The sequence below is a fragment of the Alligator mississippiensis genome, chromosome 2 (genome assembly GCF_030867095.1).
Source record: "Alligator mississippiensis isolate rAllMis1 chromosome 2, rAllMis1, whole genome shotgun sequence".
Lineage (NCBI taxonomy): Eukaryota > Metazoa > Chordata > Crocodylia > Alligatoridae > Alligator > Alligator mississippiensis.
The window spans coordinates 114,826,881-114,846,796 of record NC_081825.1 but is presented as its reverse complement, the minus strand read 5'-3'; the positions used below and the strand labels follow the sequence as shown (position 1 = coordinate 114,846,796).

At 43.9% G+C, this 19,916-nt stretch overlaps 1 protein-coding gene across 11 annotated transcripts in view; it reads right to left on the bottom strand.

The window, feature by feature from the left end:
- Positions 1-19,916, bottom strand: part of BLTP1 (bridge-like lipid transfer protein family member 1) — a 248,576-nt gene that overhangs the window by 171,158 nt on the left and 57,502 nt on the right. For all 11 annotated transcript variants that reach the window (XM_019494555.2, XM_019494560.2, XM_019494587.2 and 8 more), the window contains exons 8-10: positions 19,194-19,387; positions 5,037-5,116; positions 2,486-2,636 (exon numbers count right to left, since the gene is read on the bottom strand). In XM_019494555.2, coding sequence (XP_019350100.2) covers positions 2,486-2,636; positions 5,037-5,116; positions 19,194-19,387 — 425 coding nt within the window. The remainder of the gene's footprint in view (positions 1-2,485; positions 2,637-5,036; positions 5,117-19,193; positions 19,388-19,916) is intronic.

Genomic DNA, 19,916 nt, shown 5'->3' with positions numbered 1-19,916 from the left:
GATCCACGCTATCTATGAATGTATTGCATGTGGGAATGGGATCATGAAGTCCAAATTTCTGCAATATTTTGAACAGAGTCTATAGCCACAAGAAACAAAACCAAGATTAATGAAGTATGGACAGCCAAATGTGTGGCTTAAGTAAAAAGTCAATCAGTGAACAGAGGTCAAGTTCCACATAAGGTTTTTAAAATCTGTGATTCTGTGAGAGTTACTCCCTTGGGGGAAAAAATGAAGATGAGAAAATATTTACATGAAAATGCTCCTTTTCAATTCAGTCAAGAATGACTGCTGCCTTAGACAAGAAACAAAACTGATCTTCGAAAATTACCATATGCAGGTTTTGTTTGAAAAACAGAAAAATGCCAGAGCTCATACAAAAAGAATATAGCTATTAAAGAGGGAAATTTTCTAAAGCACAAACTAGGAGCATAAATCCCATGGACTATAAGACTTGTGCTCTTTACATCACCTAGAATTTTTTTAAAACCACTTTTTACAGAAATGAAGAAATTAAAACCAAGCCATAAATGCTTCTAGATAACAACCACTACTTCTAGTCCTTCACTTGGTAAGTGCATGTGCTCACCCTAACAATCATGCTGTCATCATGGAGCAAATAAAATACAAGAAGTACACTAAAGTCTATCACAGAGCAGACTTTCTTGATAGTATTAAAATATGTGAGATTCACTAGCTTCACATTCCTAGCAGATCACTGTGCTAGACATAAAAAAAATTCTTTTCACAGTACTGCAGGACACTATCCTTGGTCAAATCAGAACTAATAATTATGGAAGACAAGGGTTTGGGGGTAAATTTGCTATCTTTTATTAGACCAATTCAGATAGTTGGAAAAAATTCTTTTTAGCAAGCTTCTGGGTATAAATACCCTTCAACAGGATAAGGAAGCATCTGCAGTTTGTGTGTGCTCTTCCTCAATGGAATGCGTCTAACAAAAGGTATCAGTTTTACCCAAAGAACCTTGTCTGCCTATGTCATTAGACCAACATGGTTACAACCTACAACATGGTTACAACTCCTAATAATTATGGACATTCTGCCTGAACTAGTTAATTGCAGTAATTTCACTGCAGAATAAATGGTGGCCAAAAAGTTTAATTAACATAGGATTCTTTAACACACATAGGAAGTAAAATTATTTCAGCATTATTTCATAGTAAGATCCTGCAGTAGGTACATTGGTGTGGCATTAATAATGAAAGTTCAGTCACGATGGCCCAGGCACAGAATAGAACCTGCTTGGGCATTTGTGTAACAGTGAAATGAAGCATGAAGACAGGGAAGCACAGTTGCCCAAGAAAGTGCTTCAGGCCATTCTAAAGGTACGTTTGATTAAGTGAAACCTACTGAATAACCAAGTCTTCTTCAGCTCACAGCTGTAAGTAGGCAATAATGAATCAACAAGATGAGGCAACATATAGGCCTTGTTGAACAGCTGTAGCATACCCTTGCATAGGGAAATCATGAAAGCGACAGACATAATCAATAGCGGTGGCTGCAACCACTGGAGTACCAATGGGGAGGACGGTTGGGGCAATGGCCTCCAGGCATCAGCTAAGGGCAGGGGCACTGGCCAGGCCCCAAAGAGCTGGGCAGAGAGGCTGCAGTGCCTACAGTGTTTCTTGTGTAGTTCACCTGTCCCTTTGCCTGGTGGGTTGTAAGTTTCTTTAGCTGTTCTGGCCGCCACCCTTCCCCCCATGTCCAGTGTGCTATGCTGTTAATTTCCTCACGGAAGTGCTGTGGGATGGCAGAGTGGGCTCTGCAGCCTGCTTGGATCATCTTCAGGGGTGGAGGGGGGGTGCAAATGCAAGCATTGTGCACTGGAGACCCACCGTATGCCACTGGCTGCAACAGAGCAACTCACCCACCCAGAAGCAACATAACATTTGAAAAGCTTATAAACATCATAGATTCACAGAAGTAGGATTGGAAGGGACCTTGCAGATCATCAAGTCTGACCCCCTGGCCTGGGCAGGAGAGAAAACCGGGCTCAAATGACCCCAGCCAGGTAGATGTCAAGCCTCCTCTTAAAGACCCCCAGGGTAGGAGCCATCACCACTTCCCTTGGAAGTTGGTTCCAGATCCTAGCCACCCTGACTGTGAAGTAGTGCCTTTGGATGTCTAGTCTAAACCTATTCTGTAACATAAATTTAAGTGTATGTAGACACTCACACTCTATATATAGATTTTTTCCTAACAAAATAGAGCTATTTTTTTTTAATTTAATTCTCCATTACCTCTTTGTATGCTCAAAGTCCTGCCAGCAGCCAACACCAAGCTTACCACATAAGCTCTAAATAACTGGTAGAATGCTATTTACTAAACAGATAATAATTGCAAAATTAAGTCACTTACCACACATACATTAGCAGTCAGAACAGTTTCAATAGAGTCAAGTATTGTTTCCAAACAGTAAGAAATACTCAAGATTAAAGACTGAAGATACAATTCAACACAATACCTCTGCCTGTCAGCCCAAGGTCCATAGTTGAAATCTGTTCCCTTCCCACAGACAATATCTAACCCCCAACATGGAGGCAGGTCTTGCAATTTGCTATCTTCATTGCTTGTTTCTCCATCATTACTTTCCTCTGCTTCCTCTGGTACAAGTCCTGTATTAACATAATACAACAAACAAATTATCAAGGGAACCAGCTTCTAATTCACACAAAGAACATATACCAAGTACAACACAATTAAATTATGCAGATATGTTTTACTCAAAATCACTGTAGTATATTAGCCATCACACAACTGAATAAAAATGAGAGGAAGAGCCAAGATATCACTAAAAATAAAGGTCCTTGGGATTTTCTAAAGTGACAGTCTCCCACTGTTCCAATTAAGTCAGTGTCAGGTTTAAACTATAAACTTTTTTCGGTAAGACTTGCTTTTTCTCTGTATATGTTTGCATGCTTTCACAGGTGTTTGAGTTCTTCTGGCAAAAGCCTAACCTTTGGCCAGTCAAATTATGCTGCCCAGAGAGAAAATTAAGTCGTTTACTGACACACTTTCACCCATCCAAGTCTGTGCAGACAAGCCATTATCTGTATTAGTACAAACAGTTCTCCATAAATCATTTCTCGGTGCCAAGGTCCCTGATGCAGTGACAGCTGGGGCTCAATTTTTTACCACTAGTGCCCATATACTACACCGATGAAAAGTGAGCACTTCTGGGCTCTAAACCCCCAGTATATTTTCAACATGCCTCTTCCTGCTTGCCCAGCTTTGTAAGCAGACACTATTTCATGCAAAGCTTCAAGCTGCTGTCTGGTTCAGGAATGAAATCCAAGAACTCTTCACTCGCATCTGATTGGGGAGAAGTAGGAGCAGTGCGCACACAACTATGAAATACCCAGAAAAATAGAGGGCTATCAGACTTTGCAGGGGAGATGCAGAAGCTGAGGTGGCAAAAGGAATGTGTCCTAATGCAGGATTAAAGGGAAGAAAATGCAATAGTCCTACCAAAAGCAACCAAAAAATTCTGGGGTTGCCCCCAAAATGTGCTTGCTACTATGTGGACCAAGATGCCAGTCTTAACAGAGGCTCCATCAACAACTGACAAGTAACCCAGGATACCTCACAATATTAAAAAAAAGAATCCAAAGCTACACAGGGAAGAACTCAAAGGAAGGGACTCAAAGGATGAGGAGTCCATGTACTACCATGACTTCTTAAAAGGAAGCTAAACACACAGGGGAAGGGGACTTAGGTCAACTTATTGCCTTCATAATACACATTTTTTATTTAAAACAAAACAAAGCAAGAAAAAAAAACCTTGCTTCACAGCCTCTACCAGTATATCCTTTTCTCCCCCACTCCAACACGGTCACAATTCCTGTATAAACAGAGCAAAAAAATTCTGTTTGGAAGTTACTGTTTTCTTTTGTTCTAACAATAGGAGAGGGAAAACAGAAAAAGTTATTTTTGACTCATTAAAGTATTGCTAAATATATACTCTACCAGAAGCCTTCAATGCATTGAAAGGAAGAAATTTTATAGACAGAAAAAAAATCTAGTAAAATAAAAAACAATGCAAATAATGCAATTCCTTCAAAGTAGAAAGGGAAATGCACAACGCCTAAACATTCCAATTTAAATATAATGAAAATACAGAAGACTTTGCCAACAATCTAGTACCTGGGTATGGATGACGTGATTTTTCAGAAATGTTTTGGCAAACTACACCTAGTAAGTCTACTCCTCCACAAAAGAATATATCTTGAATTACAACATCCATACCTCACTATAGCAAGAAAACTGACTTCACCAAATCCATCTATTATACCCTGCATACTACCTAGAGCAGTGATCATCAGCAAGAGTGCTGCAGTATCCTGGGGTACCTTAAGATCTTGTGACGGGTGCCACAGGATACTATGCAATGTTAGTTAACACTGTTAGGCATGCAAACATGATTCACATAATAAACCCAAAGATTTCAAATATGAATCCATAGTGTCAAAAACATTTTGACCTGCTGCGGTCTGACTTCTTTGCAACAAAATTGCTCTATTTTTTTCTATAGTCAAAAACTGAGTGAAAGTTTAGTTGGCATCTTCTGAGGGGTACCTTGGGTCTAATGAGAGGTGCCTCAATAGAGTGTAACAAGTTTGAGAACCACTGATCTAAACCATGATAATATCCATTATGAAGCAGGACAGACATAAAAGTATTCAAAACCTTATCTCCACTCAAAATATAAACCACTGCTCTTTCTATGCATTTCACCTGCAACTGTCTGCCTCTTCTTTTGCATGAATACAATGGGAAAATTTAATTTGAGCAGGAATGTCTCATTCTCATTCTCCCCTTCATAACTGGTTCAAAAGTTCTCTAATCCTTGCTACTTGGAAGTTGAATGAATGAATGAATGAGCAAACAGACAAACAAAAACTACCTTTCAGCATTTCACAAAAACTACAGAAAAGCATTTGATACCAACGGTATAGTAAGTTCTGGTATATTATACACAAACTACATAAATGGAATGACTATTTAATAAAAAATACCTGGTTCATCCATGTAATAATAGATGTCAACATCATTGGACTGCATTACCACAAAGCCTTCTCCCATTAACCTTGGCGGCCTGTTGTGGAGAAAGAATTGTGAGAACAAAAGTGAAAACATTTTTCTTTAGTTCAATCAAATAACTGAAGAAATCAAGGCAAGAATTTACAGTGCTAATATACGCCTGTTGAGCCTGGATAAAATTGTGGCATCAAGGAAAATCTCAAGCCCAGAAGTCCAGCTTTATAGTACAATTGTTCTACCTATCCTTTTATTTAAGTGTGAATCCTGGACATTGACAAAGGCAAATGGAAAAAGGCTGCAACTATTTGAAAGCAAACCATTAAGGACAATACTTGGTGCATTACAGGAAGACAGAGTATGGAGGACATGACATAATCAAGAACTTATGGGCCTTTACCAAAAGACCTGATATCTTGAGCAAGATAGGAGCATAATGAATAAAATGTGCAGGGTATGTTGCAAGAACTGACAGAGAAAGCGTGTGGGGCAGATTTTGGAAATCAAGCTGGAGAATATCCAGCTGAGGTAAAGCAATGTTATAAAGGGGAAAACAACATAAACTCTGATCTGGAAAGGATAGGCAAAGATGTGACAAGGCCAGCCCTAGCCAAAAGCAGCAACCTGCTGTCATCACATGCTCAGATCTGGGGGTATGCGCCCCCCCAAGAAGAACCCGGTACAGCCCCCCAGCCCGCAGTCCTCCCAGGGGGTGCAGAGCAGCAAAAGGTGCCCCCCTTCACCTACTGACAGTTCCCTCTGCTTTGCTTCCTGCAGCAGCCCCAGGAGTGGCTGGCACCAGCTGCCTGCAGCCACTGGGCTGCACCGTGCTCTGCCTCTCCCCTTGCGCCTGGACTCCACCTGTTCCCATTCACCCCAGCTCCTGGGCTGTGCCATGCTGTGGTGCAGGCAGCTGGCATCGGCCGCTCCCAGGGCCGCTGTTGCGGCGGCTGGGATGAGTGCTGCGACCTGTGCACCCAGCAGCCCTAGGAGCAGCCAGCATCAGCTGCCTGCAGCTGCTGGGGTGCATCATCATGTCCCACCGTGCCTGGGCTCCGCCTGTCCCCACTCACCCCAACTCCTGGGCTGTGCCATGCCATGGTAAAGGCAGCTGGTGTTGGCTGCTCCTGGCTCCGCTGCAGCAGCGGCTGGGGTGAGTGCAGACAAGTGAGCAGGGGCTGGAGTGAGTGGGGCCCTGGCCCCACGACCCTTTCCCCTCCCCCCCACAGACTTACCTGCTTGGGTGAGGGGGTGCAAATTGCATAAGAGCGAATTTACCTTGCATAAAATGAATCACGGGTTTAAAAATGCTTATTGTTTTAGAGCAAATCCACATATACAGAACCCATATAAATAGAGGACAACCTGTATAGTGACAGGATATTTACCTGCCTTCTGGGGTGTTCTTGAGCCTTTCTTCACTGGTGTCTGTAAAGTGCTCTTGGATCATGAGATAGAAGGTACTACAGAAGTATGTGTTTGAATTACCTGCTATCAATAGAAAGGTAGGCTACTTTTCTTACAGCACTGAAAGCCCTGGAAAGGACTGACAAATGGCCAGAGGCCTTTCTGAAGTTTGAGTACCCTGCAGGTGTTTTGTACTATTATTAGACTATTGGAAGTCTATACACACAGTTTCAGTATAAATGCAATTTCTAAAAATGGCATAGTTATGTAAGTTTTATTGATTCTGATACAGTTCGGGTAGCTGTACTACATCTGAACTTTGCTGAGTTTAACCTATGTATTTTCTCTCTCTCTTTCTACTCCCCCCCTCCATCCCTCTCCATGCTTCCAAAATCTTATACGTAGCATTAATTGAAATCTTTACCCTTCTTTCATTTCACAGGTATTGAGGGTCTATTACCACCTTAACTACAGCCTTCCATCTCTTCCCATCTTTCACAATCTCCTTCCACAGCGGGAAGGGGCTGTTCCTGGCACCTGATGCGGCCTGCACTGAGCACTGGGAAGAGTGCAGTGCCACCACTGGCCCCAGCCAGCAGCAGCAGCCTGCTGTTGTCCCATGCAGATTTGGGGGCACGTGCCCCCTGGGAAGAGTCCAGTACAGCTCCCCAGCCCACAACCCTCCTGGGGGGTGTGAAGTAGCAAGAGGTTCCCCCTCCCCACTGACAGTTCCCTCTGCTTTGCTTCTTGCAGCAGCCCCAGGAGCGGTACCCCTCCCCGTGCTCCTTCCCTAGTCCCAGCCTCACTCCCTCCCTACCATGGGAACCTATTCTTATTTGTTACATTATAAAATGGGTTTGCTTTATGCAAATTAAATTTCTGCACCGTTCTCCGGGAATGCGTGCATCGCATAAATGAAGGGAAACCTGTAGATAGAAAACTTAGAGCGAAGTTTATCAGCTTGTTTAACGTCACAGGAAATCTGCAACAGAAATAAAAGGAAGAGCACAATTTTGCTCTTTGTAAAAGATGCATCACAAAACTCAGGCCAGTGGGAAAAGAAGTCTATGTTAGCTTTAGGCTGCTTGTGTGCCTTCCTTCTCCTGGACTGCTTCAGGGGTTGGAGGCATTAGTGGAGTAATTTAGATGGGCCATCAGAACTAAGCTGTAGCACCTCCCTAGAATACCACATGGGCTGCTCAGGCTACCACAGTCTACATGTGCGTTGGTATTAGGGCAGAGTAAATTAACTAACTTTGCCTTAAGACAGTACTGTCAGGGGACAGTACTATCTTACAGCGCAGTAAATAATTGCGCTGAAACACATGTAGACAGTAACAGGGGCTGGCTAGGGCACAAGGGAGCTAACATGTGGAGGCAGCCTGCCAACGAGCCACACAGCTCCACACTAACACCCTCATGCCCCAGCTAGCCCCTCTGCTGCTCAATGCCGCCACCCGGAGTCCGGGGCTGACACCCACCCCCCGCCTGGGGCTGCTGCACCCCAGCTCAAAGTGCTGCCGTCCTGGGCGCACATGTAGGCGCTGCGCCTGGGAGCAGTTTCCTCAGGCTCAAACTGCTCTGGAGGTTATTGCATCCCATTAATATTTCACGTATAGATGCACCCACAGGGAAGAAGATGTAGTAAAAGGCTAAAACTGAGCAAAGTAAAAGGTGTAGAAGGTAAATACTGAGCTGGAACAGGAGCATCTCAGCAGTTCTGCACAATCAACTGTCAAAGCCCTACTTACGATGTTCGTCTTCTTTAAAAAAGAGCTTTCACCTTGTCCTACATTTCATTCTTCCATGTATTAATTGTTCTCAAACTAAAACAGGAGCCAGGACCAGAGGGACCTAGCAGGTACTTATATCATTATAAAAGTAGCAACTGAAATTTAAAGAATGAATTACTTTCCAGTCACTCCAACTTTCCAGCAATTTCACTTTTGAAGCTAAAGTATTTTCTACAACCAATGTCTACCTCAAGATTATTTTGTTAAAAAAAAAAAGAAAAAATAAGTTTAAAAACAAAAACTGTCTAACAATTTGCGTGGATAGAAAGGGGGAGGAGGAACATACAATTCATAAAACTGTTTCCTTGAACAGTCCCCTATAGCTGGGATGATTTGGACAGATATAGGACTTGGCATGGAAACTGCTTTAATGAAAAAGGGATTTCTGCATATGCCTTAAAACTGGATTTCACTACATTTAAAAGTGACATGCAAAACACATTCACTATATTTTACAAGTGTATTTTGGCTAATCTTTTAAGCATGCATTCAAAAAAGACAGGAGGTTCACTTTGCTTCACACTAAAATATATAGTAGGTGCAGACACTTTCAAAGAAATGTAAAGTTCAAGGTTCACAGACCTGAAGCAAGATTTTTCTCACCTACCCTTCAAGTAACCCTTAAGATAGGGGTGGGAAAAATATAGCCTGCAGGCTGGATCCGGGTGCCCACCAATTGATTGGATCCAGCCCGCAACTGCCACTGCAGCACTCCGCATGGAACCAAGCCCCACCCACTCCCACCCGGGGCAGCCCGCACCTGCTGACAGCCACTGTGCACAGCTTCCTGGCAGGGTTGCTCCCGGTGCAGCTACAGCTGCCCAGATACTGTTCAGCTCCCTGCACCTCCAGCAGTTCCTCCTCCTCTTGCCCTTGCTGCACTGCCTCAGGCAGCAGGTAACACGGGAAAATGATAAGGATACGTGCCAGGCAGCAGATGCCAACCAGGCAGGGGAGAACTGCAACCAGGCGATTCCTGCTCCAGCTCCAGCAGCCTGCCGCCTTCAACCCATTTGGCCACCCACAGGTGGCTACTCCTTGCATCAGGCAGGCTGAGTGGGTAGAAGGCAGCTGGAGCTGGAGATCCATTCACTGGGGCAGGAGCCATTCGACTGCAGCTCCCCCTCCACCCCCATCTGGCTAGGCATCTGCTGCCCATCATGCATCCCCATGGCTTCCCTGCATTACCTGCTGCCACAAGCACCACAGCAGGGAGCAGAGTAGAAGGAGCTACCACTGGAGGCAGGGAAAGCCAAGCAGTATCTGGGCAGGTGTGGCAGCAGCCCCACCGGAAAGTTACATGTGCTGTTTGGGGCTGGATCTGTGCTGTCTGGGAAATGTGGGGCTCAGCCCCATGCAGAATACTGGGCCAGACTGCATCTGCACCACATCAGCCAGACAAGCTCTGCTGCATGGGCCCCTGGACCCTCTTCCCACCAGCAACACACAATATATACAAAGGTAACACTTTATTTGAGCTATTATGCCATCACCTCAAAAAACATAAATAAGGAAAAAAAATATTTTTTGAAATAAAGTTAAAGTATGTTATAGCAGATGTTTGATTTTTAGTATACGACTTGATTTTTTATCTATAATTTATTTTAAATGACATCTGAAAGACTGTGTGCACAGCCCTCACCAGCTCACAAAAACTCATTAAGTGGCCCTCCAGCTGAAATAATTGCCCACCCCTGTCTTAAGAGATCCATGGATCAGGCAATCTATTTACTTTCAAACTTCCCAAAAGTGACAGGATAAGAATTCTTCATGTCCCTGTCCTGAGGTCTTTAAAAATCTGCAGGAAAACAGATAACTTAGCTACACACATTTTTGTCTAACATTGGTTATGCTGTATGTAAGCAGTTAGGCAGTCAAGAGTGAAGGTCACAGAACTGCATACACTGCACTACTGTACTGCTTACGTTATACAGTAGGTCGCTTACTTACACCAGCAATGTTTTGTTACTCTGCATTCTATTTACGTCTATATTACATTCTATAAGGACAGTTTGCTAGGTTATATTTACATGAATAGCAATATATTGCTACTCCTTCTGCACAAAAAGTAAACATAACTACAAGTATTGCATATGTATATTTAAGGAAAAAAAGTACTTAAAAGTGCTATTGTAAAAACTAATGCAAGGTATTTATTGAACACGCTCACACATAAACAAGGGCAGATAGAAGAGTGTAAATGAAACTTTGCCTTTCCTAACTGAATAATTATCCATGTGATCTAAATTTAATCTCATTTAAAATAAAATTGTTACAAGAATTTTGAAGTGCTAGTTTTCATAAAAATCTTCTCTGCTACAGACAATTATACTCCAATATCTCCTTGTCTGACAAATTCACAAAAACCATGTGAAACCATGAAAGAGGAAGATGTCCACAAGGAAGTTGCAGCCACTGATGGAGGGGCCAAACCCTTCTCTTTCCAACTACTACAACATAAGCTATATTGCTATTACTCTGCCCCACGTTTGGAATGGGGGGAAATGGGCACCCAAAAAAAGTGCCATAAAAAAAATTGCATAGTATTTACTATCTATATCTTGTACTTTTCTCTCAGTTTTAGCCTTTCACTGCATCTTCTCTGCTGTGTCCAGGCTTCACGACTTGCTCTTCTTTTTAGCTCTGTATTTATCCTCTCAACTTCTAGGCGCTCTCATCTTTCCCTCTGCTTGTCTTCTCTCCTTTCAGTAAGTCTTTTCCCCACCACACACCCTCCTGCACGTCCTAAATAGGTTGTCTTGTGTATCTCAGTTCCCTACCACAATCTGGTGGGCCTCCCTAAAAAGAATGGAGAAACACAGCAGCTGACTCAGGTGACACCATTTAATGTCTGCATAATGTTGCAGCTGAGCTCCCTGTAGAATAGCTGCTCACAGTTTTACTAAACTCGTTACTCCATATGATCCAGCTCCAGGTGTCTAAGTTTTTCAGTTTTTAACTTCTTTTTTTTTTGACAAGGAGGAAGGGCAGGGCAGGGCAGGGCAGGGCAGGGCCGGGCCTTCAGGTATCAGCCTGGAACAGACTGGAGGAGCTAGGAGGCTGGTCTTGATGTGTGTACATCAGGGCTGTTCAATTTTTAAGTGGCTGGGGGCCACATGTGCCACAAGCCACAACAGTGGGGACCACACACAGGTGGGCCTACATGGACACTCCTCCCCACCCCCTTGCACCATGGGCACTCTCATCCACTGCACCACACACCCATGTGAGCACTCCCCCTCCCCCTCTTCCTGCTGCCCAGTGCACCAGCTTGGATGCTCCCTAACTACCCTACCACACACATGGTCATCCCCTCATCTTCCATTTCCCATCCTGTGCTGAACTGCCTTGCCCAGTGGGGTGAGAGCAGGAAGCATAAAGCTGGAGGAGACAGGGGGATCCCCAGACACTTCAGCTACCACTGCAGATGGAACAGGGGGAACATCAGCCAGCCAGGAGCCCAGAGAAACAATTTCACTGCTCACTGGCCACTTGCAGCCTGCAGGCTGTCAGTTAGACAACCATGATGTAACACTATTAACTAACTTGCCAGTTTCATTTTCACCAGCTCCTCTATTAACTACTTTTAAATATTCAGATCTATTAAAGATTACAAAGCTTTGCTAAACTACTTAACATTATCAAAGTCCAAAAAGGGCATGGGGCAGGCCCCAAAGATAAGGGCATCTCCAGTTTTCAAGGAAACATGATTACTATGCACAAGACCCACCATGACCTTGGATGCATTCTCCACCACTCACTTTTTAACCAGGAGATATGGAAATAAAGGGATATCTTTAGTGGAATCAGGGCAAGAAGTTATTAACATGATCAAGTTACGGCTGTTTGGAAATAACCTTGTTTTTGTTTCAATAACTGGCTGGAGAATGTTGCTTTCTTGGTTTTTTTTTTCCAGACAGTGAAATCAGTTATTCTTTATTTTCCCTAGCAGAAATTTCTTCAGCCCTCCCACATCTTTAAAAGCAGTAAGGGTGAGTGTGCACGTATGCATACAAGAAAATGTTTTATAAATAAATATATTAAACGTTCTGCAAATAGATTAAAACATATGAAAGATGTCCTTAAAGTTTTTTTGCTCGTCATATTTTTAAAAGACAAGCAGAAGTAGGGCAAGATGAATAATTGATTCTTCAATCTGGCAGCCAAACAAAAAATATTTGATTTTATCTAACAGAAAGATGTTTGCTTTTCCACTGTCTCAGGCTAAATATAGAAGCATTGTGTTACTCTCAAAACACTCCATACCATTTTGGGTGCTAAAAACAAACAAACAACAAAACCCAAAAGACAAAACCATAATTAATAGAAACAAATAGAGTCTGAGACTTAGATACTGTTCACAAAACACCAAGAAAATGGGGTAGGTTATGGCAACATCATTGTTCCTCTCCTCCCTTTTGCTCAATAGCCAAATAGACAGGGCCACTCCATCAGGATACAAGAGCCCCAGATTCAGTTCCCTCCTCTGCCTAAGTCCACAACTGCCACATCCCTGAATTGCATCTTGCCTACAGGAAAGATTGCCCACTTTTCTTCACTGGTTGTGGAAACATAACCAAAAAGAGTATGGGGTTTGTTTGTCTGTTTCCCAAAAGTATTCCAAAAATTCAAACCAAATTTACAATGATTTTTTGGGCTGACCAAAATCACATTCACAAATGGTGAACATCAACAAAGTTCATTTACCCCTAGACGAAGCATAGAAAAGACAAACTTCAGAAAGCTAAAACTACACTTTGAAAATGCCAAAGTTTTTGAAAACACAGAAATTAAGACTATTTCAGGAATCTTTACTCTACCACAATATACACCTTTCTCAAAACATAAAAGGATCTACCATGCAATTAGTGTTTCAGAAAACTCTTGATCAGTAAGCAATTTGTGCCAGAATGGTAAAAAATATAAACATTAAAAAGCAGCATAGAAATAGGGAAGGAACTCATCAGGAACACAGTTCTCCAGCTTTGAATGGCCTGAAGTGGAGAGCAGAAAAGAAGGGAAGGAAAACCCCTCACATCAGTCTGCACTGTCAGCAGCAGTTCTTGTCTCAGTACAGCAGGAAAGGGTTTTTTTGTTGTTGTTGTTTTTTAAACTAAGTATTTATTCAAAATGCTATCCCCTTCATGACACCAACAGAAGTTAAAAATAAAGCCAAAACTAACTTTGAAGTACGTGTTAAAAAAAGGTCTTAAATTAAGTTTGCTTCAACAAGGCACATCCTATAATGAATTATCCACCAGAAATTACTGGCTGGGTGGTGCATGCCTAACGAATCACTTATAACTAGGGCCCTGACAAAAATCACAATTTCGCAGACCATGCGGAAACTACAAAACTTGCCCCACACCGCGATTTTTAAGGGTCACGAGCATAGGCAGCAGAAGGCCAGGGCTAATGAGGCTTAGCCCCCACAAATGCACGGCAGCGCAAAAGGCCACAGGGTAGCTTGGGCACAGGCTCTGGGTGCCTGCAGTGGTGAGGGAGAGGTGCACACAGACAGACAAGGAGCCTGCAGGTGATACATAGAGAGTGAAGGAGTGGTGGGGAGATTGAGGCAGCAGCTCGTGCTGAGCCTGCATGGCAAGGGAGAGAGTGGGGCAAGGTTGGTGGCTGGGGCTGGGAGTGATGTCCAGTAAGGCCGATGCACAGTGCCCAGGGCAGGAATGCATAGCCAGGGGTCCTGGCTGGGAAGCAGAAGAGAGCCGTGGGCAGCTCAAGGGGGGGGCGCTCCCCAGCACTGTATGAACTTCTGGGAAGGGGTCAGGCACCAGAGGCAGTGGGGGGGGGGGGGGGGGGGGGGGGCTGTAAGGGATATGGGAGACTTGTGCCCCCCTAGATTTCTGCACCCACTGTGAGGCACAGTGCTGCAGCCTGGCTGGACTGGCTTTGTAGGCTTTGGAATAGATAGATACACATAGAGGTATCAGTTGGACACATGAAACATCATAACCAGAATGAAACATAATTCAACATCATGCTTGCCATCAGACAACTTCAAAGTAAATAGATTGGTCTAACTTTTATCTGGGCGGAAATTTGCACAAAATGAACTTTACCAACCAGGAGATCTTACAACACATCTTCAGCTCTCCTGTGAAATATGAATTTTCATTTCCACCTATGAAAAATATTACCGTCTTTGCATTCTCCTATGCCTGAAGAAGGGCAAATGTGCCCAAAAGCCTGCAAATAAATATTTTTTTTTGCAAAAATCTAGTTCATCTAATAAAAGCTATCACCTCTATCAAGAGTTCTGATTTCAGTTGAACACAATATTTTATTGATATATTTACAATTTTAAAGTAATTTAGAAGCCTACCAGTACCTCAATATATATTATATTGGGATATATCTATGCACACACCTCAATGCATACATGTTTCATTTTAATCATGGAAGAATGTGTATTCGGGTTTTTTTTAATCAGAGAATTTTGGATTTTTTTTTTTTAATCTGAGAAAACCAGGATCCCTGGGTCATGGTACAGAGGGCCAAAATTCTAACTAAACAGGTGTGTATGTTACATTCATCTCATACAAGTTATGGGTCTTCGTCTTGGTATCTAAAAGACTATATGGGTTGCATTTCCTCTGTTTCATCCATTAGCTATGCTCAGATTTTTTACAGCAGCATTACACTGTCTCTTAGCATACTTTTGCATATCTTGTTCAAAGACAACCAATCTGTATTATATATACGACCTTCCACTGTACTTGGATTTACTGTATTTACTCAAATATAAGATAGCCCTGAACAGCAAGATGACCTCCTCCCAATAATAAGCTTCTATACACAGAAACTTTATACATTTGTTATAATGTCCTGGTACAGAATCTAATTATTGGCAGTTTACCTTGAATTTGTCCCACTCCCACTGTTACAGCAGGGGAAATAGTACCAGGGGAAGGATCAGGTGCTCCCCTTGCCCTCTGCCCCCCCCCCCAACTTTCCTCCCCTGCAGACCCTTCCTTCCACACTCCTTACTGTTAGACCCTGCTCTCCTTGAGCACATGTAAGTGAGGGGCAAATTTGAAAACACTAAATTTGAAATAAATATGCCTGTAGTAATTTAGTTTATCCAAAATTGATGCATTTTATGTTTTTTTAAACTGCTGCAAGTTTTAGCAGAAGTCCTCCATAACCATACTTTTAAGCTGCACTTTGGCACCTACTTGCACATAATACAAACCATGCTGGATATCAATTCAAAGCCAAAAGGCTCATGATTTACCATATAGTTCATTGGGCTGGGCCCCAGCAGAACAAACAGTGTTTCAAGCCATAGTGACCCCACAGCTCAGCACTGCTCAGTATGTATGCCTACCCCAAATACCCCTCCCCCACCCATAAACTGCTAATTAGCCCCCAGTTCAAAACTGGAACTGGGTCTTCCTGTCACAAGTCCTGGGTTCCTCCAAAAATGTATATGCAGATGTGGTTCACAGCAACCTGGGCCAACTCCACCTTATGAAGGCAGGGCCATACTAATCATATTTGACAGGGGGAGAAAGAAGGATACTGGGTGAACAGTTTGGGGCCCCGTTTAGTGATGTTTGCCAGACATTTAAAGCTGGCGAGGCAACAGGAATCACTGGACATGGGAAAGAAAGGCACTGCTCAGCTGTGGAACTGAAGAGGAAGTCTAGTTATAGTCAGTGTAGTGGCTGACCATGACTTGAAAAAGAGTCGGCGCTGAGCGTGACTGAGCAAAATGGGCACTACCATATATCTTGTTCAGATGGGCTGCACTAGCCTGTTCTTGTGGTAGAGGAAACACCATGTAGCTGGGTCCATGAAGGCAGTTTTCCTTAAGCGCCCGGGTGTCACGGCGGGGTCCTATAGGAGGGCCGTGATCTCCTTAAGGCCCTCTCTCCGTGCCAATTCGGCCCAAGGGCACCCTCGATTCTCGCCCGCCACGTCTTTGCTGTTTAGTATATGTTGGGAGGCTGCCTTACGACTCCCTGGGCACGGATAGCTGGGACCGCTGGGACCGCTGTCCCCGTGTGTTCCCGGACCCCCTGGGGGGTCTCCCGGTATGATGGGTGCTCCCCAGGCACCCTAGCCTTATGGGCTACGCGTGGCTCCTACCAACCCCTAATACCATGCCCCAAGCCTCGCTGATGGGATAGACGCTGGTATGTCTCTCTATATGTGCACGGCCCGTCTCTCGGGCCTCCTCTATGTACTTTCGCCCGGTCTCTGGGGCCTCCTCTTCTGTGCTGCCCTCTCTTGGGCTCTCCGAGCCCACTCGGGGCCTCCCTGTAATGTTGCCCCTTTCTGGGGCCTTCTCTATAGTGTCGCCCCCTTGTCTGGGGCCTTTGCAATAGTGCCCCCTCTCTGGGGCTTCCCCTGCAATGTCGCCCGAACTCGGGCTTCTAAAATACAGCCCCCGGTCTGGGGCTCTCTGCACCCACTCTGGGGACTTCTCGGTAACGCCTCCCTGACTCTCGGGCCCACCGTGCTGCTGCCCCCTTCTCCCAGGGCTCACAGTGCCACTATCCCCTCTCGCCGGGGCAACCACAGCACTCTACCCTGCTCCGGGGTTTTCCGCAGCGCTAGCCCTGTTTCAGAGGCTCACCGCACCCGCACTGGGCTTCCTAGTAATATGGCCCCCTCTCTAGGGCTTGCTGTGCCCCTACTGGGCTTCCTAATAATATGGCCCCCTCTCTGGGGCTTGCTGTGCCCCTACTGGGCTTCCTAATAATATGGCCCCCTCTCTGGGGCTCGTCATGCCCACGCTGGGGCTTCTCAAAGCTGCCCCTCTCTGGGGCTAGGGTCTACGCACCCCGCAAGTTGCGCCCTCACTGGTGCCAGGGTCCCACCCCCTGTGGGTCCCTATGAGGCCTCCTCCAACCCCTTATAGCCTCACCCAAACCACCGGTGTAATACAAACACAACTTCAAGCCTCCTGGCTATAACTCAAACGCAACCCAAAGCCGCCTGGCTATAACTTAACATCATTACTTAACTCCGCTCGAGCGGTACTTGCTGTTAGGCTTCTCTCCGCATCCTAACTCCAGGAGCTCCTGCCCCTCTAGCTGCTAGCAGGGAACTCCTAGCCTGGCCTTGGCTCTTGGCTTTATAGGAGCCAGGCCCTGCCCCCTACAGGCAGCTGACTCTTATTAGTTGCCCTGGCAACCCACAGCTGTACTCATTATCGCAGCTAGGGCTCTTCCCCAGCAGTTTTCCCCTCTCTAGGAGCGGGGCAGTGAGGTGTGCCATGACACCGGGGGATAACTGTTCTTCTGGTGTGGTTTAGTACCCGCCGAGGTGTTGGGGCTTTAAGTCCACTTTATGGAAATGGGAGGCTCCTGCCTAGCTTTCTCCTGTGGCCTTATGGCTAAGGGCAAGCGCAACTTGGGGTCATCCGAATCTCAAACCTCTGGGCTTGGGCTTGCACGTAGGATGCCTGCCAAAAGACATAGAAAGATCTGAAGCCCCTGATGGGGGTAGAGGATGTTTGCTGGTTGTAGGGCCTTGGACTTGATTTGGCTTGGAACACAAAAAACGTGTTTGCCTCATATGGGCCATGTGTTTTATAACCATGCTCAGGGTTGGCTGCATTTAATCAGTTTCATAGCTGGTTTCCATTACTGAGCACATGCTCCTTCTAGCAGCAGTTTAATGATAGACAATGTATTTAATGAGGTTTCCCTGTATGCAAATACAAGATGAGGGGGTTTTCCCTGCCCCATGCTGATTGGGGATACACTTAGTCTTATATTCAAGTAAACAGAGTACTATGGCATAAACCTGGAGACGATAGTTCTTGTCTTAAATAAGTCATATTACAGCTATCACTTTCAGGAAGTTTAGTAATAAAATCAGATAAACTCTGGCAATAAGCACAGCTTGAAATAAAACTTCAACAGTTAGTTAAGTTCAGAATTGACAAATCAGCAACATTTCTTGGGATCACATCGTCAAGGGATTTAATCCCTACTATGCCCACCTTATTTTCAAAGTTGCACAACATCATGGTTTTTCACACTTATAACTGTAATATGCAGTTAGCATCAAGTTGAGTTAGTCCTGAAATAAACAGTTGCAGATCCATGCTTCAGCGGCAAGTAGTTTGTAACTGAACTTGAACAAATGAAAATAAAAACCCTATAGGAGATAGTAAACATAGCACAGAGTGCACAGAAAGGCTTTAAAGCTCACAGGAAGGCAACATGAACCCTTGCATTTTTCTACCTAAATAATACGGTATTAAAAAAACCTAAGGCAAGATTCTATTACACCTACTGGACACTTTAGTGTGACCTTATTCTAGCCAACTCAAGTGCCTGAAAAACAATTAATGCAAAAGATGGATGCGTCCTCCACCTGTTCACAGGCCCATACTACGCCCAGGGCTTCAGGGGTATAATCCTATGGGACAATAGTCACACCCTGCAAACTGGATGCCATGCCCTACAGGAATCCCTTGCAGGAAGATTGTGGCCCTGGGCTGCCCACTCTCCTGCCATACGCAAATAAATATTGCCTGCAAATAGGTGGTGCAAACTATGCCTAAGAATGGTCGCACTCATATAAAGTTAGGCACGTCTCGTGTGACAAAGGGCTAAAAGATGTCTGTTTGCTCAGGTTTTGTGCTACCATAAAAATTATGGTGGCAAGAAGGCAACATCTGTTTGCAGCCTTTGTGACTTAGCCCTATGGATAAGAGGATGGTGTCTTACAAATGTAGCAAGTTAATGTTTTTTCAGAAACTTGATCAGGATAGAAGAGAAACATTCTTTAGAGCTTAACAGGAAAAACAAAATAGGCCCCAAAAGTTCAAAATCTTTGTAGGTAGCAGCCAATATATTAACTAGGTATCCTGAAAGAAGGAAACTAAGACCACAATAAGCAGGTGAACAGAAGACAATTAAAGTCTTGTAATCTACTGCAACAAATAAAATCTCTTACTCATCATTTTGAAGACCAACATATCTGGGACTGGGAACCAACATGACTCTGACATTTTCTAGTTTTCCTTTCACAATGTGCATAAACTGGTCAAGGTGACTTGAAGGTGGTTTTGTGGTATATGTTAAGAAAGCATCATCAAAATTAATGCAGAGCGTTTGCGGCTGATAATGATTCCCAAATGCCAAGCGACCCTAAGTTAAAAGAAAGACAAATTACTCTTTGCTTACATAGCTTACACAGAAATAACTAAAAATGAAAAACTATGCAAGTAAGGGCTAGGGTTCCACCTGTAGTCTTAAGTCACAGCAAAACTTCTATTGATTTGAATAATAGAGCCAGGGTTTTACCTTACATGTTAAAACCTGCAGCTCTAACTCACTAACAGCAATAGGACTTCTTGCAGAAGCATCAATGTGCTAAACTGTTAATGGTGAATTCAATGCAACACTACAAACAAACTTTTTGACCACGAAAATTCTCATATAAATCAAATGGATTTTCTGGTGCATCACATTTCTAAAGTAAAGCTAACTCAATCTTTAAGGAATAAAAAAGGGTCCAAATATTTTTATTAAAAGTGACCAAAAAAAGAGCTTTATTATAATGTGCCACCCAGTCCTAATTTTCTGGTCATGCTTTAAAAAAAACAACAAAAACAAAAAACAAACAACCCCCCCCCAAAAAAACAAAAAAATACCTAAGCATTTCAAACAACATGTC